The 25,521-nt window shown below is 38.5% G+C and overlaps 8 protein-coding genes across 8 annotated transcripts; 6 read left to right on the forward strand and 2 right to left on the reverse strand.

Moving 5' to 3' along the window:
• Positions 1-645: 645 nt before the first annotated feature.
• Positions 646-5,199, forward strand: TOT_010000612 (ABC transporter; the record flags this gene model as incomplete). Its single annotated transcript, XM_009691157.1, has 2 exons — positions 646-698; positions 837-5,199. 2 exons carry the CDS (start codon positions 646-648, stop codon positions 5,197-5,199), a joined length of 4,416 nt encoding a protein of 1,471 aa, XP_009689452.1.
• A 608-nt stretch (positions 5,200-5,807) lies between these two features.
• TOT_010000613 (conserved hypothetical protein) lies at positions 5,808-6,411 on the forward strand (the record flags this gene model as incomplete). The annotated part of the gene is made up of 2 exons (XM_009691158.1): positions 5,808-6,331; positions 6,381-6,411. 2 exons carry the CDS (start codon positions 5,808-5,810, stop codon positions 6,409-6,411), a joined length of 555 nt encoding a protein of 184 aa, XP_009689453.1.
• Positions 6,412-6,630: 219 nt separating this feature from the next.
• TOT_010000614 (glycerophosphoryl diester phosphodiesterase) lies at positions 6,631-7,806 on the reverse strand (the record flags this gene model as incomplete). Its single annotated transcript, XM_009691159.1, has 1 exon — positions 6,631-7,806. One exon carries the CDS (start codon positions 7,804-7,806, stop codon positions 6,631-6,633), a length of 1,176 nt encoding a protein of 391 aa, XP_009689454.1.
• Positions 7,807-8,525: 719 nt separating this feature from the next.
• TOT_010000615 (adaptor protein) lies at positions 8,526-10,049 on the forward strand (the record flags this gene model as incomplete). Its single annotated transcript, XM_009691160.1, has 1 exon — positions 8,526-10,049. One exon carries the CDS (start codon positions 8,526-8,528, stop codon positions 10,047-10,049), a length of 1,524 nt encoding a protein of 507 aa, XP_009689455.1.
• A 506-nt stretch (positions 10,050-10,555) lies between these two features.
• Positions 10,556-13,027, forward strand: TOT_010001278 (conserved hypothetical protein; the record flags this gene model as incomplete). The annotated part of the gene is made up of 4 exons (XM_009691161.1): positions 10,556-10,607; positions 10,670-12,234; positions 12,479-12,561; positions 12,661-13,027. 4 exons carry the CDS (start codon positions 10,556-10,558, stop codon positions 13,025-13,027), a joined length of 2,067 nt encoding a protein of 688 aa, XP_009689456.1.
• Positions 13,028-13,480: 453 nt separating this feature from the next.
• On the reverse strand, positions 13,481-19,993 carry TOT_010000617 (conserved hypothetical protein; the record flags this gene model as incomplete). Its single annotated transcript, XM_009691162.1, has 5 exons — positions 13,481-15,796; positions 16,469-17,829; positions 17,953-18,107; positions 18,444-18,928; positions 19,298-19,993. 5 exons carry the CDS (start codon positions 19,991-19,993, stop codon positions 13,481-13,483), a joined length of 5,013 nt encoding a protein of 1,670 aa, XP_009689457.1.
• A 547-nt stretch (positions 19,994-20,540) lies between these two features.
• On the forward strand, positions 20,541-22,484 carry TOT_010000618 (ribosomal protein S18; the record flags this gene model as incomplete). Its single annotated transcript, XM_009691163.1, has 7 exons — positions 20,541-20,699; positions 20,766-21,079; positions 21,161-21,290; positions 21,369-21,453; positions 21,917-22,104; positions 22,205-22,311; positions 22,370-22,484. 7 exons carry the CDS (start codon positions 20,541-20,543, stop codon positions 22,482-22,484), a joined length of 1,098 nt encoding a protein of 365 aa, XP_009689458.1.
• Positions 22,485-23,366: 882 nt separating this feature from the next.
• TOT_010000619 (uncharacterized protein) lies at positions 23,367-25,201 on the forward strand (the record flags this gene model as incomplete). The annotated part of the gene is made up of 4 exons (XM_009691164.1): positions 23,367-23,679; positions 23,708-24,039; positions 24,252-24,366; positions 24,510-25,201. The coding sequence occupies 4 exons, from the start codon at positions 23,367-23,369 to the stop codon at positions 25,199-25,201; spliced, it is 1,452 nt and encodes a 483-aa protein (XP_009689459.1).
• Between the last annotated feature and the right edge of the window lie 320 nt (positions 25,202-25,521).

The raw sequence follows: 25,521 nt of genomic DNA on the forward strand, positions 1-25,521 counted from the left end.
TAGTATAGTCTTCCACTGTATATGTTATTAAAATATACTTACATATTACATATCGTTTAATAAAATTTGTGAATGAAAAAATACGTTAATGATAACAATACAATATTTTTGTGTGTGGTAACATGTAAAGGCAATATTTATGTGAATTGGTAAAATTACAATAAATAAAAAAATCAAATAGAAAACACACAATATAAAAAATAATTTTCAAAGATAATGACTATTGTCACAGTTATAAAACTGTCAAATATACACAACATCACTATATACTAACTTTTTATAAAACCTAGAAATTTGTTAAATCACACATTTATTACTGTTTCATTTATAAAATTAAATTTTAAATATATAAAAGTACTATTTAATTTATTTTAGAATTTGAAACAAACAAAAATTGTACTATTAACAATGTCATGGAATACTTACATACGTTAATATCAAATCATTGATTCATAGAAACAATTTTAATTATATATACAATGCGTTAATTAATGGTGTGTATATTTGCATTAATATTTTTCAATTGACTAGTACTGACATTTGTCACAATATTTATTCCCCATGGAAGATAAAATCATACTATTTTCTATTAATTTAGATTAATTTCAAATGTAGACACATATACTTGGTGAGAAATAATTCACCATGGATCAATCTTTTGGAGAGGAGGTAGAATTTGAGAAGGAACAACAACATTTGTTCTGGCAGAGTGAAATATACTCGAAATCATATTTTTTAGATAGGAAGAATAAAAGATTCCATTATTATGACAATTTCAATATTTTAAATTATTTGTTCTTTAAATGGGCCCGTGCTTGGCTATTTTGGATATCAAGGGAGTACGTTGAGCCTTACAAATATCACCCTTTACCAGTATCAGATCAAATATTGATATGGGAGCCCATATTCTCTAAACATGTGAGTGATGGTTTGGTTAGGTTAGATTCTTATCACTATGCCAAATCCCAGTCGACGGATGCAAAGGCTAAGAAACCTTACAAATCGATACTACTGCGAGCCTTATTTCTAACAATATGGAAAAGGGTTATGTTTCTGATACTTGGTTTGATAGCGGTTAACCTAATGACTATGAGTATCGCAATCCTGGTTAAAAAATTACTTGGAATATTGAACAAAAAATCATTCAATTTTATAAACACAGCTTTGTTGTTATCATCCATAGTTGTTTTTCAAATAATAGATGGGTTATTTATCGAAAATATAAACTTTTATATGTTTAGACTAATAACCATTTCTCACTACTTGTTTGCCATAAATGTTTTTAATCATGGCCTATGTTATAGACGAAGCTATTTTAATAACATTGACGGCACTAATACTCTTGGGGTGTGTAATCAGGTTTTACATAGTTCTTCACCTGATTCTGATTGTTCAAAGAATCCATTATTCTGTCAGGCTTTACGTTATCAAAATAAGGATATCAACACACAGATGTACTCTTTTGTTAATATCGATTCCTACAACGTATCCTTTGTATTCCTTACGATCAAACAAATCATAGAATTTTTGTCTAATTTTTCTTATGGAGTATATTTACTTTCTTTGCAAGTTAAAGTTAACATATGGCTTCTATATTTTGTAGGAATTTTCTTTTTCTTCTTGATGATCGTAGTAGAAATTATAAATGTTTTTGTGTTTAGATTCATTCTTTATTTAAAAGACCACAGGCTAAGTAAGTCCAATGACATTTTTCTTTCTTTATCTCTTATCAAGAAAATGTTTTATGATGACATTGCAATTAATATTATCACCCAAAGCAGAAATAATGAACTTTACATGGTCTTTTTTGAGATGTTTTTAACAGTTTTTGATCTAGCATTGCTCATTATATGCATTAATGGGTCATTTTACATTATAAAACAATATTTCGTTGAATCTGTAAAAGAAGCCGCTGTTGTCACTGATATAGATACTGCTGGATTTATGGCAACGTTTTATATATTCCTAAGAATTATTAATTCCATGGTTTTGATACCATTTTCAATCAAACTGTTTGGCAAAGCATATGCGTCGTTTAAACGATTAGATGAATTCATAAAGGATTGTTCTCCGAATTTTTATATTTGCGATAACAAATTCAGTGGGTCAACCAGTGTTCGTTCAATTATTAGTGATACAACTACTAAAGTGCCCAATGATGTTGTAGTGTACTACAAGGATGCCACGTTTACATGGGTCCACACACGCGATGATTTACTAAACAAGAAATATGAAATATATTTGAAAAACATCAACTTTGAGTTGAAACGTGGTGAGATGGCAATAGTCACAGGTTCTCAGGGTTCAGGTAAATCCAACTTTGTCAGATCAATAGTTGGTGAGATGACTATGGTCGGTGGATCTATGGCAATTGTACCACTACACACATCAATGCCAATATTTTATGCATCACAAGATATATTTTTACAACAGGGTACTATCAGATCCAACATTGCATTTGGTTATAAGTTTGATGAACAACTGTATAAATCTGTGTTGAAGGCAGTTGAACTGGAGTATGATATATCTACATGGGAAAAGGGTGACCTTAGAGTAGTGTCTGATAATGCACCTTCTTTGAGTGGCGGTCAGAGAGTGAGAATGGAGTTAGCTCGTGCAATATATGCTTATTTGGTGTTCCATAAAGTCAACAAGGAGTATAACAACAGCCAATGTTCGTTCTTGATGTGTTTGGATGCCTCGTTTCATGGTTTGGACCCATATGTGTCCAAAACTATATTCAATAACCTGTTTAATGTAAAAACTGGGCTATTGGTTAAGAATGATTTAAGTGTTGTTTTAACAACATCAAAACAAACACTTGAAATATGTTCAAAAATGTTAGACCAAAACCATATACCTAATCCTCCAATTTACAAAATAAAAAATCAGACATTGCAATTCCATTCCAATCTTCATGACTTTGTGAACAACAATAATGTAGATACTGAAGATTACATGTATTTATCGGCTAGAAGCAGCGGCCCTTATAACATGAGTTATTTAAGCAATGATATGTTGAGATTATGTTCATCTGATGCCACTACGAGGCTAGGTAGAATGGAAATGACCAGGTCCAAATATAGCAAGTCGTTTAAGTCATATGCTAAGGATGAATTGGCGGGTAGTAAATATAATCCATATTTTGTTTATATTAAACCAGCAATACCATTATTCGTTCTGTACATGATATTAACTGTGGTAATGACAATCATGGATAATGTAAAACTTGTTTTGTCAACCAACTTATCTGACTACATAACCAAGAATATAAACCAACATAAGGATGGTCAATTTGTTGATTTGTCTGAAATTAAGACTCGTAGTAACCTCTCATTTAAAATAACAATTATATTTGTTTCAGTTATAATTGTGTTGTCGATATTTTCGGCGATATTTTTTGCTTTAACTTGTTTCACGTCATCTCGTAAAATTCACGAATACTCTATAAATTCACTTTTTAAGAACAGTTCTTCAGTATTAAAAATAAAGAAAGAAATTAACCATCTCATGACTTATTTCTCATGCGACATTGTTATTTTTGATAGTTCAATTGTTATGTTTTTATCAGGCTTTTTATATTTATTGATTCAGCTTTTGGTCAATATAGTTACTCTTCTTTGTTTGATTCCCATATCTATGCCTTTTGTTATTCTTTCACTCGCTTTATCATTTAAGTATATTCTATTAAAAATCACCAATTCATCCAAAAATTCTCAACTAGCATATTTTGAGTCCACTTCACATCTCAATTATCCATGTGAAAATGCTATTTCAGGATCACCAATATACAGATCCTTTAATAAACAACCTGAATTGATTGTCAATTTCACTGAAGACAGGGATTATAATGCTAGGTGTAAATTTTTTTCTCGATTTGCACTTGTATGGTCCACACTAACTTTTGATTGGGTCTTTTCATTAACGACATTATTGATACTTATCGCATTAATCACATTGGATAGATTCACTAAATTCAAGTTGAAAGTTGGTTATTTTGGTTTGGCTCTATCGTTTTCTATGAGCATTATCAAATTGTACAGCAGATTTTCAATATTATATACTTCACTAGAAATGTTCATATGTTCAGTGCATCGATTCAGGTATTTCATTCCTCCTGGCCATAAGCTTAAATTCGATAAATGTCTTAATATCCATGAAGAGTACGTAGTTAATCCTGCGAATAAGGATGTTCGTGAGCCTGATAAGAAACAATTGTTGAGGAGAAGGGCAATTGAATTCAAGGCTGATAGCAAGAAGTTTTTTTGTTTAAAGAGACTTTTCTATCGTCCCAAATTAACCATAGTAGATGTTGGACATTATTTAACCGCTGAACATTCAGGTGTTGAATTGAAAGATGTTTGTGTATACACAACATCCATTCATAATATTGAAGGGATGATTTTGAAACATGTTTCAGTATCAGCCCATAAATCTGAAATCATTGGTATGGTTGGTAGAACAGGCGCCGGTAAGACAACTTTGTTGTCAGTATTACAGAACATATCTACAAATAGAACTGGTCAAGTGTTGTTGGATGGCAAGGACCTTAATGATATCCCCAAAGTTGTGCTTAGACAAATAGTAGGTGTTCTACCACAACTGCCTTTTGTATTTAAGGGTTGGACTGTGCGTAGATTTTTAGATCCCAGGAAATTGTTCACTGATGATGATATTAAATATGCCCTAAACCAATGTGGTCTTTTGAACTTTGTCTTTGAACTTCAGGGTGGAAAGAAATTAGATACTGTTTTAGTGCAAGAGGACGTTAGTTCATGTTACCAACAATATAAGAATAAAGCTTATGAAAATAGAAAGAGTGGTAAAATAAGTAAGACAGGCTTTGAAACTGACATGTTACTATCCAATAGTCAACTCAGGACACTATGGCTTGCCAGACTAGTTTTATATAGACATTTTTATAGGATGATTGTTGTTGATGAGCCTCCTGAGGAAGACCTATTAGATGAAAACAGTGCCAAAGACGATATAGGTGTTCCGATTTATGACCTTTTAGAAAAATACTTTAGTCATTGTACTACGTTCGTAACGGCACACGATGTTAACACCCTGAAGAGCTGTACCTCTGTCTGGATAATACACGACGGTTCTCTAGTGAGGACCTGTAAAACCAGTGATATCGCAGTAAATGAGTCTATCGCATCAATTATAGAAGAAAGTGTAAAATATTCACATTAGTTTAACGAAATGTAGTTAATCGCAACATACAACACATTGAAAAATTATTCACCTTACAGTTCAGTCTAAAATACATAATTGTACCATACAATCAGTGTATCATAGCCTAATCTAGTATAGTCTTCCACTGTATATGTTATTAAAATATACTTACATATTACATATCGTTTATTAAAATTGGTTAAAAAACTGCAAAATTTCTTACTTTGGATTCCACACATACATACACATTCAGCGTTATAATTTTTATGTTAAGCTAAACCATCAATGTGTAAAATAAAATTTGAGGTTTAATAAATTTTATTAAATTTTACACATATAAGTTCAATTATCAAACCATCCATCTGGTGTGTAGACATCTTATAGATATTAAAAAAGATAAATAGTTGAAGGGAAAATTAGGGATTAATATACATTCAAAAAAACCAATTAATATTTGAATTTATCCGATACCAGGTTTTGAGAAACTTGTCTGGTCGATTTTATTGGTAATAATTGGGCAAAAATATCATCCTCCCCCATTCATACCACGAATTTTATAGTATATCTTTTTATTGTTTTGTTATCGTCACTTTAATATAAGTATATTCTTGTCAGTTTAATTCAGAATGAACACACTGTTTCTATTTTTCTCTCTTGTTTTCGGTGCATCTGCAGTCCCTGTAGTATTTGATAAGCCACTTTGGGAGGGCAAGGACGCCAGATTTGCCGCTGTTCTCCACGGAAAATTTGATGAGCCAGCAGTTGATGGCGATAAACTCAGATTTTTGCTATTGGTACCAAAATTGGGTGCTGACGTAAAAGAGTTCCACACTGGCCTCACACCAAAGCCAGTTAAATTTCTTGGACTCGGTGATGCCGAGCACCTGACCGGCCTTTTTGGACTTTCTGACTGCAAAACTTGGTTTGCCCTCACCTGGGATGTATTCAACGCAGGCGTATTGGCTACTAAATTTGAAGTTGGTGTTAAAGAGAATGGCGCATTTAAATATCCACTCGTCGTTGGAGGATGGGATGGATTTGCCGATTTTGTACACGGCAAAGTAAAATTTGCAGCATTTAAAGAGCTTTGGAAACTCTTACCTTCTCACCTTGCAGTACACAAGGTTTGGTGGCTCTTCAAGAATCTTTGGTAAACCATCCTGTTGTACTATTTATATTTAATTGTTTCATTTCCGCAGGTCCATTACAATGTTTGTTAACAAACGTTAACCTGTTGTGATACTCACAATTTTGTAATGTGATACTTTAAATTACATATATATTAAGTGCGTATGTCTCTTTGACATTGCTTCCCCAATCGACTTTACTTACACATCATTATACAAATAGCACTGCCATCACTTGGCAGACACATATTTTTTGACTAAAATATTTATTTTGCTAACTGAATATTTGGACTTGTATAATTATTAATACCAAATTTGAAGCTCAGGTTGAGTGGTACTGCCTATGAAACGCTATTACCTCCTTGACGCTATTGACACACACAGCGTCTACATTTGCATCCACATAAACGTGAAAATGTTTTGAAAAATCAAACGGAGATGCCGACCAGGTGAGCACCTTAACTTTGTTGGTGTGCATCTGTTTTACCAAGTGTCCCAGAGCAGCCTCTGACTTTAGCTCCAAATTTAGTATGGGCTTCTTCTTAATCCAAAACGAATCAGGTATATTAATATAAGCGGCATCGTATTTTTTAACCATTTCCAACATACGGTCTATACTCGGCAATGATTCATTCTGATTAAAGAGAAGTCCCAAGGGGACATTTAATTCATTTTTGACTAAGCACTTGAGTAAATCTACCGGTGACTCGTTTGGGTCCTTCTCAATAGTCAACTCCTTCATTTTCTCCTCCTCCTCCCTCTTTCTCATTTGTAACTTAAGTTTTATGTCTGCTTCTAGCTCCTTCGTGGGTCTGTAGTTAAAATTCTCTGTTGGCGGTTCATTTAGCTTATCATGGCTCGAATTAACATTAATAACAGTTAGCGGAGGCGGCATCCATCTGAATGATGATATAAGAACATCCAGATTCTTGTATTTTTTTACTATTTTGAGCACTTCAACTCCCAATTGTACCTTTGATCCCTTCAGTTCAACGTTGAATTTGAGTTTTCCGCCAAACTTTTCAAACACCTGTTCTAGGGTGGGCAATCTTTCATATTCAGAGGCTCCCTCAGGGACGTATCCCTCCTTTGACGTTATGTACTCCTCCGACAATCGGTCCCTCTCAGCTTCAGACAGTTGGGACATCAAATGGGCCATCTCGTCACTTGTACTGGCCCCCTTGTAAACCCAGGGAGCTCTCAGAACAACCTTATCGTGTGGCACCTTAAGATTTTCTATGGACAGGTCTTTGGGAAACTGCTCCAATTGGCCTGAACTGTAGTCCAGCAGGTTTACATAGGCGAGCCCCAAAGGTGGAAAGCCGTGACACACGACTACTTCGCCCAGATCAGTTAGAAACACGTCAAACTCAACTCCATCTGCTCCACTTTCCAAAGCCTTAGAAAACGCCGTTAAACTATTTTCGGGATATAGAGAAAAGCGTAAGGCCGTACTACAGCCCATTCCACGATGGCCGTAAACCTGAGTTTTAACCATTTTTAAACAGATTCTATTCAGACCGATATTTATTTAAAATTTCCGTTTATCAATTTACAAAATTGACTGTAGAATAATGGTAAAAAATTTTACACAGTATGTATTCAAATAAAATTTAATTGGAAAATTAATTTAATAAAATTAGAAATAATGAATGAACAACAATCACAATTCTGTTAATTTTATAAAAAATATAGACTTACAATATACACAATCAATGTTTAAAAACTCGATTCCTGTGTTTGCACCAGATATGTGTACCACATCATGTGAATATCGCTATAATCTGTGGATTAGTTACTGTTTATTATAAATATATATTATTATTTTCATTTTAACTTTTTAGTAAAGTAAATATCTTATTAAATTATGTGAATTCTATGTACTATATTCCCATCTGTTTTGTCTTTTGTTTTAATACTCACACTTTACTATAAATCATGTTTTTTTAAAATAATTAACATAATTGTCAATTTTATTTACTTTGGAATCAGATGTAATGATGGAATTATTTCTAGAATCTGTATTTTTGAGTGCATCAAAAGAAGAATGGTTAATTTGTATCATAAATAACAGAAAACAAATATCGCCGTCTATTCATATAAATAAATGATAAAAATGTGTTATGACCTTAAATTTTTAGGTTACATATACTTTAAACACTCTCTCAACTTTTGTCGAACAAAGTAACTTTGAACGGTAATTCCGAATAATTAAAAATGATATCGTGTTTATTTATAACCAATTCTTCCGGAAAGATGCTGGCACTGCGTATATTCAGAGGGGACGTGACCAAGGAAGATGCACAAATCTTTTGCCGTAACGTAATATTTGATAACAACCACGCGCCGACCTATAGATACGAAAAGTTAAACTTTTTTAGAGTAAACATGGACGGGTTAAACCTGGTGGCACTGACGAGAAGAAACGGGAACTCGCTTCTAATATTCCACACACTCAACGAGCTGAAGAAAATACTCTACACATTCCTGTCGGGAGTGGTGAACGAGGAGAACATCATCAACAACTCATTCGTGGTCTACGAGCTGTTCGACGAGGCAATAGACGGAGGGTACACGCAAAACCTGGAGAGCCTGGTCCTGACGGACTTCATGGCGACTAAGGTGCAGTTCTGCAACATACTCTCAGACTCGGCGAAGCTTAACGCGAACAGGCTGGGCTACCTCTCGAAGTTCGGAGTGGACCCGGAGTCATACATAGTGAACGTGGAGCCCTTGGAAGGGAAGCTGAACGAATCGGACGAGTGCCTGGAGTACAACATCAACTTCTCGACGCTGATGGCCACGTCAGTGATCCCGCCCTGGAGAAAGGTGAACAACTACACGGGGAGGAACGTGGTCAACGTGGACCTGGTGGAAAACATCAACATCCTGTACAGCTACAACTCGGAGCTGATCTACTACGAGATCACAGGAAGCCTGATCGTTAACACGCAGCTGCCGGGAATGCCAGTGGTGCACCTGCGCATGAACGACAACTTCAACGCACTCTCGACAGGGAACAACAAGTACATCAACGACCTGGGGGACCCCTACGGCAAGTCGATTTTCGGAAACCTGGGCAGGAAAAACTACCAGACAAACTCGAACAGCAGCGAGTTCCAGCTGCCGGTGGCGGCGAAGCAGGCAGTGCGGCTGGACGACTACAAGTTCCACCAGTGCGTGGACCTCAACAGCATCAAGAACAACAAGACGATCACCTTCATCCCGCCCGACGGAATGTTCGTCCTGCTCTGCTACCGAAGCACCTCGAGTGCGACGATCCCCTTCATCATAAGGCCGAAGGTGAAGATGATCGACTCGCTGCACATCAACTACTCGATATCGCTCACGCCCACGTTCAGCAAGTCGATCGTGGCGCAGAAGGTCTTCATGAAGATCCCGATCCCGGTGGACACCAAGGAGGTGGTGACGGGGGCCATGAGCTCGGGCACAGGGCTCGACGTCAACCTCTCGCAGCACGTGGTCAACTGGACGTTCAAGAAGCTGCACGGCGAGGCGACGTACTTCGTCAGCTTCACGGCAATCCTGGCGACGAACAAGATCGTGCAGTCGCTGAACTTCCTGCCGAGCGTGAAGCTGCAGTTCAACCTGCCCTGGTTCACGTCCTCGGGCCTCTACATCGCCTCGATCGAATGCACGAACCTGAAGGGGAGGGTTAACAAAAACGTTAACTACGCCACGAAGGCGGGCCTATACGAGCACAGGATAAGGTTCATGTGACGCCGAAGACAGCAAAATCAATCACAGCAAGGTGCCCAAACACGAGTGCCGGTTTAAAACCGGACGGGCCTGTCGAAATAGATTCCCAAGGGCAATACAAACTTCTTAAAGAAAGCCGTCCTCAATAATATTTTATACACATTTACACGTCTTCTGAGTATTATCAAGCACATTAACTCGGTTACCAGTTTTTAATCAGGATTTTCAAAAAAATCTAAGTGTAGAGCGTAATGGGAGATTCCATGGAATCACAAGTGTCAAGTAAAATGGACCATTGAGTAAATACACAAAGTTAAAATTAAAATTAATCTTTAAAAAGGAATAGGATGAAAAGAAAATGAACATAAAAACATAATTGTGTAAAACCGTAAAAAGTATATAATGATAAATAAGTAGGAGACTCCCCCATAGATAACAGTAAATAAATAAATTATTATGTAAAATAGTGGCCAGATAAGAGTATATTTTAATTATAAATAGAAGTATTCATAGTTCTGAGAGTTAAAATGGGAGGAAAGGAGTTATCCACCTCCTCAAAGAAGAAGAAACCGAGAAGAAGTACGTCATACATAAATGTCTATTTTACACACCTGAATCAATGATTAATTTACAATTTTTAGCTTCTTCATATTCCAGAGTTGATGGTCTTGAGCCTAACACGTTATACTTGATTAATTTGAGATACGATTTTAAGAGGAGAAGATCAATAGAAGGAGCCAGCGAAACCATAGGATCCGAAGGCAATAACTCACTAGACGGTGCTTTCAGCGGAGATGATGGACGGGAAAAGGCAGAATGTGCCTGCGTTGGAGAGGAATACACTGGCGCAAAGAAACAAGAATCGAATGTTGAGGAACCACCGGATGTAAACGCAGACAACACACGTAATTTGAGCAAGGAAGAGGGCTGCGGAGAGGGAGAAAAGATGGGCTGCTGTAAGTCGCACTTGTGCTTCGTTGCGGTGGAGTACCACTGCCTGAAGTACGACAGGACCAGCTGCTCAGACACCTATTTCAACAGGGACAGCCCAGAGTACACCTCGTATGTGGTCGGAAACATATTCCTGAAGAGGCACCCAGGTCTCCTGTTCGACGAGGCAGCCCTGTGCGACGCCTCGTGGGAGGTGGAGTCGGTACACCTGTGCAACCGAATACACAGTCTCCTGAACGCACAGAGCACCGGTAAAGGCAACACAAGATCTGAGAGAAGCGCATTAGAGACCACAGCCTCTGCTTCAACCACCAACGCAAATGACACCTCTGACTCCAGAACCGATGACACAGCCCAAATTGTGGATGGCAGCAATGGAAACTACTTAGTCGGTGGCAGTGAGGGAAACTACGTAGTCGATGCAGTGAGTATGAACGATGGCAGTGAAGCTAATACTACCGAAGAGGAATACGCTAACAATATTGACGACACATGTGATTTAGATGACGAAGTTAATATCGAAGAAGAAAATGACACTAATGAAGACAAGGACATCGGATATGACAGTTCCAGCAATGATGATTGTGAAAATGAACACAGCAGTCACACCAGCGCCTCTGAAGCAGCAATACATGAATATATTAACACACACAGAGAAACGGAAGAACAAGATCATGAGACTGAAACTGGGGATGGCACTCCTGCTCCAAATCAACCCCGGCGACGAGACACAAGGATCCTGGACCCCTTCTGCGGAATCGGGGGAAACCTCGTTCACTTCGCAAACAATTTCGACTTCAGCATGGGAGTTGAGCTCGACAAAAACAGAGTGGAAATCTGCGAGAATAACCTGAGGGTGTACGAGGTGTCAGGCACCTACGCAGTCATCAACGACGACTTCTTCAAATTCGCAGAGGAGTTCCTCGAGGACCCCAAGGGCTACTTTGAAGCCAGGGTCGGCAGGCCCGACCTGTACAGGGCCGACGGACCCCAGTTCGACTGGGTGTTTTTATCGCCGCCCTGGGGAGGAAGCAACTACAAGGGCTCAAACAACGACGAGACATACGTGCTGGAGGAGTGCTTCACGCAGTTTTACAGGTGCATTGAGCTGTCGAGTAGACTTGGGCGAAACGTAACGCTATTCCTGCCGCGCAGCCAGTCAATAGTTGAAATTGTGAAGGCCGCCTCACTGAATGATTTTAAGTTCATACTAATAGACTCATACCTCACGGTCGTACCATTCACTAAAATAAGGGTTAGTTTGTTACGCGAAATTTTAGTATTGTACGCTATTATAGACTTATTGTATTTTAAGCTATTATATGCTTATTGTATTTTACGCTATTATATGCTTATTGTATTCAATTCTATTATACTTTTATACTATTCTATAATCACTAGTAACCCTAGACATTTAAGTACACCTAAGCATTAGTCGAACGGCACCAGTACACTAGTGCCAGTGATTCACACACCAACACGGTAACATACTTTTTTAGTGCTGCATGATACACCTTTTAAACGACGTGAACATGTTTAATAAGAATTTTAAAATAAGGAACGTTAAAAGGATCCACTACACGTCCCTCTCTTCACTATCGCCAGCCAAAAGCAACACCGACGACGCTGATAATCGCAAGAATTCCAAAGACACTTCTGAACCTGACGACGACGACCACAGTTCCTCCTGCTCTTTGGAGAGCGTAAAAATAATGCCGATTAAGAACTACGTCTTCGACCTGAACCACGTCAACATGATGAAGATGGGCCTTTTGATGCTCCTCAACGAGAGCAGCCTGAACGTGTACAACAAGTTCAGTGAGTTGTTTGAGGAAATTTCCGTGAATATAGTGTTGGACTTAGTAAACAGCGCAATTGAAACGTACCATTCAAACGGTAAGTACTTAATTATGGCCCTTGATTGGTATTACTGGTGTTCGTTACTGCGACCACTGGCACTATTGCACAAATCCGTTATCGCTTTCACATTTTATCACGTACTTTTATTTTTACTTAATTATCTTGTTACGCTGCTCTATCATCTATAGATACCGTAACTTACTATCACACATCAATTATACCATATTCAACAACTCCAACACTTACTTATCTACCTAGGACTTCGCACGCTGACTGGTAATAAGAGGACTCTCGGTGGTACGTTCTTTTACCTTGTGAAGGTCAACTACAATAGCACGTATAAAAGTATTGAGAAAAAATTTAGGAAGGCTTAAGTCGCCGCCCGTTACATGTGATGATACCACCTTAACTTACCACTGTAATATTACTCTCCAACTTTCCAGTCACTAGGTGCTACTCATTTTACTATACAGTTGCCATTTTGTATGATACAAAGGACTACGTTATCACTTTTACTGCGTTAAGCTGAGCTGGGTATTCGTCGATCTGAGTCTACCAATTCGTATTCTGTGTTTCATTGGCATAAAATGCTGTGTTTCATACATTACAATGACGTGCGATGTTACTCTATTGCTGGCATCTCAGAAAAAGAGCTTGAATATGATTATGATGAGGAAGAAGAGCGCTATCATGAACTTGTGGTTGCTGTACCTCACCGACTCCTTCTTTACGTTGTTATTCAGCAGGTCCTGCTTCATTGCATCCAGTATCACGTTTGCAGCCTGGTTGATCTTCTGCATCGCCTCCGACCTAATAACTCTTTCGAACATGATTTTTTTCGTGAAGACTACGTTGCCGTATATCTTTACGTTGATTTTGTCTTCCCTGTTGAACGTGCTCGACCTTCCCATCCTCACAACTCTCGAGCATGTGCTACCGATACCACTTGCGTTAAGGGTTCCAGATCTTACTGATTTTGACGTTCCGGTTGTTATTTTCTTATCGCACATCAATGGTGTTCTCGTTGTTGATATTCCTGCAGCTGACTTAGTCATAGCACTGGCATCGATTTTAGTTCCACCACCACTACTACCACTACTACTGCTGCTACTACTACTGCTGCTACTACTACTGCTACTGCTGCTGCTACTGCTGCTACTACTGCTGCTACTACTACTGCTGCTACTACTACTGCTGCTACTACTACTGCTACCAGTGTTAGTAATACCACCAAAACTCGTACTACCATTGCTACCCGTAGTACCCGATTCCTTCGTCGTAGCGAGGCTACTTCTACCAGTTGCACTGTTCGTCGTAACAGCGCAGCTGTTTTCTTCCTCCGAGGATGTGTTTGAGACTATTATTGTGAACACTGTGTAAAAGTGCTTCGAGTACGGCATGTCTCTTACGTTTGTGAGCGACTGGTACACGATTTTATCCTTCGTGAAGTAGTAGCTCACGTTTTCCGTCGTGCTGATTCTCGTGTTAAACATCGTGTTGTTGTTTACTGAGTACTCCAGTTTTTTTCTAAGCACCACTCCCTGCACCTCCTTCTTACTCTTCCTACTCCTCATACTCGTTCTTCCACCTGACCAGTCACTTCCTTCAGTTCCATTGCTGCTGATACTACTCGTTTCATCCATGGTTTGGTTGCTAAAAGTGCCAGTTTTATCAGTTCTTCTGAACCATGTACTTTTGCTACCACTACTACCACCGGTGTTGGCACCACTGCTACCAATACCACTAATACCACTACTGTTACCAAAATTCTTGGGAATGCTACCAATACTATTGCCGCTACCGACAATGACGCTACCAATACTATCTCGACTGTTCATGCTACCAATATTATCGCGGCTGTTCTTACCACCAATACTACTGTTTGCACTCCCATTGTTGCCAACACTGTTCCCCGTGCTGTTAATGGTAAAAATACCGTTTGTAACGCCATTTCTACCACTACCCACACCACTACCAGCAGTACCCACACCACTACAAGCAGTAACAATGCCACTTCTACTCGTGCCAATACCAGTAGTACTAATGCCACTTCTACCCACACCACTACCAGTAGTACTAATGCCACTACCAGCAGTACCAATGCCACTTCTACTACTGCCACTTCTACTCGTGCTTAGGTTACTCCTTCTCGCATCACTTTCTACTCCTCCATTGTCCACCTCAATACTCAGGTTAAACGGGTATTGGTACAGTCTCACTCCCTGATTACTCGGCTTAAGGTCGTACGCTCCCAGCTGTTTCCTCGACCTACTTATCAGCGCCTCATCGTTCGTGTTACTGCTTAGGACCATGTTAAAAAATTCACTGAGCGTTAAACTATAGTTGTTGTCACTCAACAGCGTATTTTCATCCATGTTTATTTCCAATTCACCTATCGCTTCAACTTCGCTATCGCTGATTCCTATTTCCACGTTAACCACTATACTACTCAGCAGTGAGTCCAGTGATTGCATCACGTGAAAGCTGTAGTTTCCTTCCACAGTTTCTATTACCAACTTATTATTTCCCATTATATCCTTGTTCACATTTTCCACCTTTCTATTACTCTTTTTTTTCTCAATTTTCTCATTTAGTTTACTTTTACTACCACTACCATTACCACCACTCATATTGCTACCACTACCACTACCATTACCACCACTCATATTGCTACTCACATTCTCATCTCCACCCTCTTCCACTGCGCTCGTGCTTATTCTACTATTGTTGACCACTATGTTAACTATGTCCTTCTTCCTTATTGTCACGTACGTTGCTCTTCCCAGCAGTGTCGTCTTATTAAAATACGAGTGGAACCCTATTTCATTGGTTGTCACTATCATCGTTCCGTTAAGGTATATCTTATCTATCAGACTACACCTCACTCTGACCAGCACTTCTCCCGTCAGCTTCAACTTATAGTCCACATAGTTATTTATGCTCAACTTCAGGTCATTCTCGACCCACCTTCCATCGACAGCACCAACTGCAGCTACTGATCCTGAGTCTCTTTGACTAAATCCACCTTCTCTACTCTTTTTACTGCCGACAGCACTTCTAGTGCCAGTGTTAGCACTTGCATCACTAGTAGTGCTATCATCCGTGGAACCTGCCTTATTAGCCCTAACATTACTAGTAGTATCAGCCGTGGCATAATTAGCGGTGTCGCCTGTGGCATCACTAGAAGTCTCGGTGGCAGCAGTGTTGGCAATTGAACTAGCAGTGTTTGGATCGGCAATACTAATGGTTTTAGAAACATCAGAGGAGTCAGTATTTACAGTGGAGGAACCAATAGTCGTGTTAGCGGTAGCACTACTAGTAGTTGTGTTAGCGGTAGCATTACTAGTAGTCATTTCAGCAGTAGACGTAGTATCAACAGTAGCACTACCAGTAGTCGTGTTAGAAGTGGCAGATCTTATAGGCTTGGCGCTACTACTGGTATCACTACTACTACTATTAATGCCTGTTTTACTACTACTACTCGTATCAGTGTTACTACTATTACTACCACTACTACTAATGCCAACACCTGTTTTACTACTACTACTACCACTACTACTAATGCCAACACCTGTTGCATTACTTTTACTATCAACTTCACTTCCTAGCTTCTTAGTTTCCTTACGCACTCCCTTAACTTTATGTGCGCAACGTCTATGTGTGTACACGTACTTATTTGAGAGTATCAACACGTGCTTATAGTCGTTACTCGTTCCCTTTCCCGTTCTATACATCATCGACAACCCGTGTATCACACACATGATGTACTCGTTTTTCAGTATCGACAGTGCCGTCTTCCCATTTTTGTCGTCGTAGTGCCTTCCCATCCACTTGACCAGACTGTTGTGCTTCACTATGAAGTCCAACTGCTTACTGGAGTTATCTTCGTGCGTGCTCACGCTTATCAACACCTTCAACATCCCTTCGAAGGTCTCCACTATTCTTTCTATCACTTGACTCAGATACTTACTCACCACTTCATATATTTCGTCGAACTCCTCCACAGGAGTGGCGCCAACGCAGTGGCAAACGTACGTGCCGCTTTCATAAGTGTTGGTCCTGATTATGCTGTTAATACTGGCACTGTTGCTTATGCTGTCAATATTTGCACTGTTGATGGTCTCGTATGTTTTGTTGGTCCTGTCAGTGTTATTGATATCATTAGCAGTGTTATAAGTGCTATTAACATTATCAGTAGCAGTTTTGTTACTCGTACTTGTAATAGTGCCATTATCATTAGCAGTGTTATAAGTGCTATTAACATTATCAGTAGCAGTATGGTTACTCGTATTTGTAATAGTGCCATTATCATTAGCAGTGTTATAAGTGCTATTAACATTATCAGTAGCAGTATGGTTACTCGTATTTGTAATAGTGCCATTATCATTAGCAGTGTTGTTGGTATTGTAAATGCTACCTGTGCTCCCAGTACCAAACTCACTCGTTCTCATAACATTACCCTTATTATTACCTTCAACATTACCCTTAGCAGTAACTATTCCAAATCCACTCATGCTTATTTCACTGTAGTTACCGTTTATTGATACGTTTGAACTCCTCATTTCCTTATTGCGACTACCTTTTTTTATCATATCTACTATTACGTTCTGTACATCTGTATATAAATTCCTTATTTTATTAACGTAATCTATATACTCATTAACGTATATGCTGATTCCCAATCTATCTTCTTCGTACTGCTTATCTATGTCTATTATTCTTTTATTAACGTTTAAATTTCTTTCCCCTTCTTCTTTTTCATTCAACTTTATTGCCTTGTTTCCATCCGTCGCTACCTTCTTCTTACTTATACTACTGTAGTGATTCTTATAGTATTTTCTCAGGTTACTACTCATGTCCAGTATTTTTGCCAAGACCAACTCTCTATTACTCTCCGTTTCATCTTGCACTGAATAACATTCAAACAACTCATCCACATACTCATCATTTTCATTATCCTCCCCTCTCGTCACACTTTTTCCACCGATATCTTCATTTCCGTTAATACTACCAATAATACTCTTGTTATCAATGCCACTGATATCGTTATTCTCAATGCCCTTATCATTTGTGTTTTTATCGTCGTCAATGCCATTGTTAATACTGCTGGTACTGCTGTTGTTGTTGTCAATATCGGTATTACTGTTCTTAGTAGTGCTGTTATTGTTGTCAATATCGGTATTACTGTTCTTAGTACTGCTGTTATTGTTGTCAATATCGGTATTACTGTTCTTAGTACTGCTGTTATTGTTGTCAATATCGGTATTACTGTTCTTACTATCGTTAATACTGCTGCTAATTCCAGCACTGCTGTTGTTAATGTTAGTTTTAGCAGTCTTAGTAGTGGCAGCATCATTCACATCACCCTTGTTAGCGTCTTCCCTGTTACCGGTAGCTGCGATGTTAATATCAACCGTACTAGCGCTCATGCTATGTTTACACCTACCACTGCTACTATAACAACTACTACAAGCATTGTCACTGCCATAACTACCACTAACACTCGCAATTCTACTACCATTAATACTCGAAATGCTACCATTAATGGAATTTGAGCTTCTTTGGTAATACAGGCTACTACTTCCTGATGCCACCTTTCTTGACGTCACCATCTTCAGCAGATTACAGTAATACTTGTACTTCCTAGCGTAGTACTTCGTTAACCTGTTAATGATTCTATAACTTCTACTCTTAATTTCACTATTTTTAAACTCATTTACCACTTCTTCTATTTCCTCATCGTATTCTCTAAATTCATTTTCCATTTCATTCCTCGTCACGCAGAACCTCATCAGTGCCTCTACGTATGCGTTGTAGTTATTGTAGTCTCTGTACTCCTCCAACAGCATCTGTGATATCAACTTACACTTATACTTTACATCATCCATATTTAGTTCTCTATATTCTTCTTCACTACTCTCAACGTGGTCATTAGTTTCACTACTCTCAACGTTGTTATTGGCTTCACTAACATCCTCATTGTTATTAGTTTCACTAACATCATCATTGTTATTGGCTTCACTAACATCGGCAACATTTCTCAACACTGTCTTTCCCATGCTTCCGTCTATATTATCGGCTGAACCATACTGACTTCCTTTTCTTAGATACGCAATCTTCGGTTCCTTCTCCATCGACACTGGGGACCTCCTTGTATAGGCCACCTCTTTCCTCTCAGACTCACTGTTTTTATACGGCAGTTCAGACAGCTTTGTCACTCCAGCCCTTCGGGAACAATCTTCTTCATCTCCACCAGCTTTTCTACTCTTCTTATCGTCGTTCGCTGTTGTCGATGTTCCTGCTGGTCTTGATGCTGATATTGGTTTCAGTGCTGTCGTTCCATTTGCAAAGAAGTTCCACAGCTCCTTGTTACTCCTTATTTTACTCAGCAGCAGGTTATCATAGTCGCAGTAACACACTAGTGTTTCCCTAACGTGGCCGTGCCCGTCCGACTTCACGTTGCTGTAATTTATAATATTCACTTCACTCACTGCGTCGTCTCTTGCGATGGTGCTTATTACCTTCGCTATCGACGGCTGCAGTATCTTGTCGTATTTATTCACGTTCTTCAGGTGGCTTTGGTAGTCGTTCACTCTCTCCTTCACTCGACTGTTCAGTCCCTTCAGCTTCCTGCTCAGCTTCGCCTTCAACTCTCCGGAGACTTCCTTTATTATATTCAGGTCTTCCAGCGTCGACTTTACGATTCTTCTGAACTCGTCGTTGTTCTTCACTTCTATCGAGAACACTTCCAGAAACACAAACAACAGTCTGCTCAACTCGCGTTTGTCCGGTTGACCTCCATATAGTCCGTTGATGCTTCCGTTGTGGTACCAACAGTTCGACTGTGCTGACCTGCTAGTTCCTATGCTGCTTATTCTCGACGTGCAGGTCGCCTCGCTGTTCAATGATGCGCTCTTTCTCAGTTTACTTTTAAACAGCGAACTGTTCGACAGTCCTGTTCTTTTTGTACCTATTTTATGTTCTAGTTCCACCAGGCTCAGTATGTTTTCGTATCCAAAGTAGGTCGTTATTTTCTTACTTTCTACTGTTACACTCTTCAACCTTGATACTGCTTTTTTACAGTGTCTAACATTTTTATTACAGGCTTCTTCTAAACACTTTAAATTAGATTCTAGGTCTAATTCCGTTGGCATTTCTCCGATTTTACTTTATTTATTTATTGACAAATCCTCATAATTTTCACGAAGATTTTTATGGTACATTTATTGTTTTTTTGAATCATGTTTTCTTGATAAACATTCCTTTCTACACGGTGACTATATTTTTAGTCCTATACAGCGTTATTATTGAAGCTATAGTACACTCAACAAACTATTGTTTATTTACGACAAGTTAACTTATTTTTAATATTCGAATGTTTATGTGTTTATTCTGAATATTAAAAATACAATTTTGCTTAATTAATACAGGTACATAATTAAAAAATCGCCATTTATATTTTTAAATCTCGTCCGATAGTATTTGGAAGGATCTACTATTACAAGCAAACTATTTTTATTTACAAAATAAACAAACCACGGCGTCTATATTTCGACAAATTAAATATGATATCTTTTATAGTGTGTTCGGTCAACACCACTTTTCGATTTATACTCGAATAATACTACACATCTGATGAAAAACTTAAAATATCAAATATTTGTTTTGTAAATTATGGAAATAACTTGTTAGTTTTTTAAAATGTCCTTGAGATATAAGCCAAATAATATTTTATGCTATTATCGATTCTTCGCAACAAAATCGAAGAAATTACCAAAAACTGCTCAAAATGAAAAATTTAAGAGTTTCGACCAATTATTCAATTACTCAAACAGTCAGAAGAGTTTACAAAGAGAAAAGGTACCTTTGAACTACTTATTTGTGTTAGTCATTCTCATATTCTCCTTTCCGTAAATAATTTTTTAGATAAGCAAAGAGGGCAGTTTTGACGCTTTGTATCAAGAGTGTATGACTGAAATATACAAAATGAGGGCAGAAGCTGACGGTTACTCTGATGAAACCAGAGAATCGCCAGAGATTCAGGAACTGACAAAGAAGGAGAATGAAATTGTGAATTCAGTGTTTAAAAGAGTGTTTTCCAGCAACTTAAGCAACCTTAGTGACATGAGCAACAAGTTAAATTGCAACAAATCATCTGAAATTGATCCTTACTGGGACCCGTTTAAGAATATTCAGAATTTAAAGCTGCAAATCGCATCAGAATTCAATCAACTCTCAAAGTCAGTTTATATATACACACACGCGTACACATAGTTATCCGTTGTCTACACATACCGACTTAACACTTACCAATCTTGTAGGCTAGTGAGTAGCGCTGAACTATATAAGTATAAATCAATGATAAAGAAGTCACTGAGGCAATTTAATGAATCAAACAACTTCGACATCATAAAGGACACACAAAAGGACTCTGAAGATGATATAGACTATGTAAACACGACAGATATTTAGTTTTGTTCAGTTATGAGTCATTCATTACTCATTCACTGTAACTTATTTTAACTCCAGAAATATAAGAATGAACGATTTTGGGATCCTGATATTGACAAGAGGTTGATTTTGCAGAACCATAAAAGGCCATTTTCATTCAGAGGTTGTTTTAAGCAGCGCACGTATATCAGCTAGTTAAAGTATAGTGTGGTCAGCCAAACTATCATTACTCCATAATAAGGCTAGCTATTTATAGCATATAAACTCATGGAAATAACCATGAAGTTACTAATACTACTGCTACCACCATTATTACTAATACTACCGCTACTACTATTACTACTTTAACTACTGCTACTACTACTACTTTAACTACTGCTACTATTACTACTTTAACTACTGCTACTACTACTACTTTAACTACTGCTACTATTACTACTTTAACTACTGCTACTATTACTACTTTAACTACTGCTACTATTACTACTTTAACTACTGCTACTATTACTACTTTAACTACTGCTACTAATGCTACTAGTAATAACAACAACATTCACATTCAATACGCTGGAAATGTAGTATTGAGTACCATTGTTCCAGTGCCATTTGTTCATGTGTAACTTTAGATCTGCACGTCTTACACAACTTTGTAAGCGAAGACGGCCAAATATTGCCGAGAAGATTAAATTTAACCACGAGGAAGCAGCAAATACAAATATTCAAATCCATTAAAATGGCAAGGCAGATGGCACTGTTCCCATACGACTGGAAGCCACTGTACAGAGACCGCATACCTCTACTAAATCCACTGCAAGTGAGAAGTAATTAGCAATTGAATGGTGTATTTAGAACAGAAAAACTTACAAATTCAGTAAATATAGGAACTATTTTAACAAATAATACCTATTCCGTAGTACCTGTTCGACGAGCTGTTTTATAAGTATAAAAAGTCCAAAGATTTAAGGTCGAAGGCAATGATCAACGTCATGATGAACAAATACCCAGAAGTTAACGCACACAGGTAAGAAAAGATATATTTAAGGAGATGTGTTTGACTTTACGAAGTAAACATCAGCGAGGGACATTCTAACAAATACGCTCAGATACCTGAGGCATGAATCGCAAAAAATGGAGAGAACGACAGGGAAAGATTCCGAAGGTAAAGACAGAAATATCGTCGAATCGAACGGTTAATGTTTTTTAATGTGAGTACTGTATATGATAACGTAAATTCGGTGAAGCGTGAAAAAGGAAACTGAAAAACTGCGAAAAATATAAATAGATGAATTTATAACGGCTTTAAAAGATATTGGAGAGTAATTTTGAAAAATTATGAGGATGGAGAGGAAAGAAAAGTAAAATTGCTCAGCCTGCGTGCCCAACTTCCCACATTTGCGGTTATTCCGTTTCTAGTTCCATATGATTTATGAATTTATAGCCATAGTTGAAAAATAAACACGAGAAGCTAGTCAATTCTCGTTTTACTCCACCTGTTGAGAAATAGAAAGGATATTCTCAGTGATTCGTAGCACTAGAAGATTTCAATGTTTTAGCTTACAATCAAAGGCTAAAAATCGAAACCAGGACCCAGTAGCCAGTTAAAACTCCACATAAAGCACGGAAAGTATAGTATCCAGCTGCTACAACAGCTCTCAACTTTCGCAAACGGTTACATGTCTAAGTTTAATATTTGTATTTTCACAAACTAACATTAAAACTTGACCATTTTTATAAACTATGAACAATTATGAATTAAAACTTGTGATATAGATATTTGTTGTCCAATGTGTAAGTAATTTAATAAAATATACGAAGAACCCTAAAGTAGCATCACCCTTTAAACAATAAGTCAAATTCTCAATTTGAATTACTGTAACATATACCAGGGATAAATTAGGAGTTAAAATAGCAAACGTTTCCACTAAAAATAGCAAACTCGTAAAAACGAATAATTAATTAGGATATAAAAACATATCACGCAAACCAGATTAAAAAATCATAAAACCGAAATCAGGATTAAAGCAAAAGCACAAATTGTAAAAATACAGTAGATAGAGCCGCTAAAGTGCAAAAGCCATGGTAAATCACAAGGACGCAGCAAGGCCTGACAAGGAATCAGTGAACAACTCAGTAGCAGTCGTAGAGAACTACCTGAGGCGCTCAGGGGCGCCAGAGGAGCTGCTGCAAACGTTCGAAATGTTAAAAGCCGAAATCGCTAGCCCAGATCGAGGACCCCTCGATAGGATCCCGGCCTTCAGCAGACTTAGCTCGAGGGCCTCGGCGCCGGACCTGACGAACGGCCTCACCAGGGAACTTAAAACAGCAGAATACAGCCTGCTAGAATACGCAGCATCAAACCACTCGCTGTCAAACACAAACACACTGCCAGGTACAGAGCACATATATTAGTCATGTAGATAGACGTAGCCACCTTAAGTATGATTTATGCGCAGCAGACCAGAAGGGCTGGACGATCGGCAAGAGCAGGCGTTCGACCAGAATGGACAGCGACAAAATCGAAGAGTACCTGCTTCAGCTGGGCAGAAACCTGAATCTGGATCTACTGGAGCTGTCGAACATGCCTCAGGTGCTGGAGCAGGGGCCCCTCGTGTCCTTCGGACGCGTTCTGCTCAAGGAGGCCGGAGACAAGATACACAGCACTTTTAACTCTCTCCTCGTTCCGGTGCTGAAGGACATTCAGGACATGTACATGCCGAACCCGTACCACAACGCACTGCACGGAGCATCAGTAAGTAAAATATCCAATTACACTGTTAGCATAGCGGTGTGTTAGAGATACATCACTGCTTTGTGTATTCAGCCACCAACACAACACACATACATATTCATATATATTGTCTCTATAAATGATTTATTTTTATGGAGATATTTAATATAGCAACTATATAAGTGCAACATACGTGTACAACATATATATACTTACACACATACGACACGTAGGTTGCACATATGAGTTCCATATTAGCGAAGGCTGTAGCAAGTTCTAGGAAGTTTAACCCATACGAAGAGTTCGCATTCATTTTGGCGTCACTAGGACACGACGTAGGACACCCAGGTAAGCATAACATCCCAATTACACGGATGAATACTTGTTTATACCATATGAGTATGTAAGGTGTATTTTTACTTGCATAATGCCTAAAACACAGACATATGTGCGTGTACATGTGTGTATTCGTAAGTGCATTGATGATATAGGCAAAACAAACTCCTTTGTAATTGCAACTGAGAATCCCCTGTCGTTGATATACAACGACATCAGTGTTTTGGAGAACTACCACTGCTCTCTGATATTCCACATCATCAGGTATCATTCTAAGTTTTCCAGCCTAATTCCGAAGGAGGAGTGGGAAATGATAAGGAAGAGGGTGATTCAGCTGGTGCTGGCGACCGACATGAAGTCGCACTTTGCGCACGTCAACAACGTCAAGAACAGGAGGGAGAGCCAGGAGTTTGACATTGTGAAGAACGAGGAGGACCTGTGGCTCCTGCTGGTGCTCTGCGTGAAGGCTGCGGACATTGGACACAACTTCCTCCCCTGGTCAGACCACCTGACCTGGTCCTTGGTGCTCTTCAAGGAGTTTTACATCCAGGGCGACGAGGAGAAGGCGCTATCGATGACGCCCTTCATGCTGTACGACAGGGACAAGGCGAAGGACATTCCTGGGTCGCAGCTCGTCTTCTACAACACGTTCACCGGGCCCCTGCTCACCGAGTTGAAGAATTTTGACAGCACCGGGTACATCACCAACGTGGTACTGCTGAACGCCAAGCATAACCTGCACCTATGGACTGAGCACAAGGACAGGCCTGTTGACGAGATTGTCAAGGAGCTGGACGATTCAAACAAGACATTTGAGGTAGAAGACGCCTTCGTGTGTGTGGAATAATCTCCTAATATGCACATTTACGCAAACGTAAACACTTGTACATTTATGTATATTATTCAATTACATACGCATTTATACATATACTGACATGAATGCCCATACGCATATACGTATCCATGAATATCTATACGCTTATACATATCCATAAATGCCTATATATGTCAATACATACACACATACATATATATATATATATATATACACACACACATATATATATACATACACAAACACACACACATATATATATATACATACACAAGTACACTTTTGTCAATAAATTACCGAGTACTTTTACGTTACTGTACGTTAGGGTGTAT

Source organism: Theileria orientalis, chromosome 1 (assembly GCF_000740895.1).
Source record: "Theileria orientalis strain Shintoku DNA, chromosome 1, complete genome".
NCBI classification, from domain to species: domain Eukaryota; phylum Apicomplexa; class Aconoidasida; order Piroplasmida; family Theileriidae; genus Theileria; species Theileria orientalis.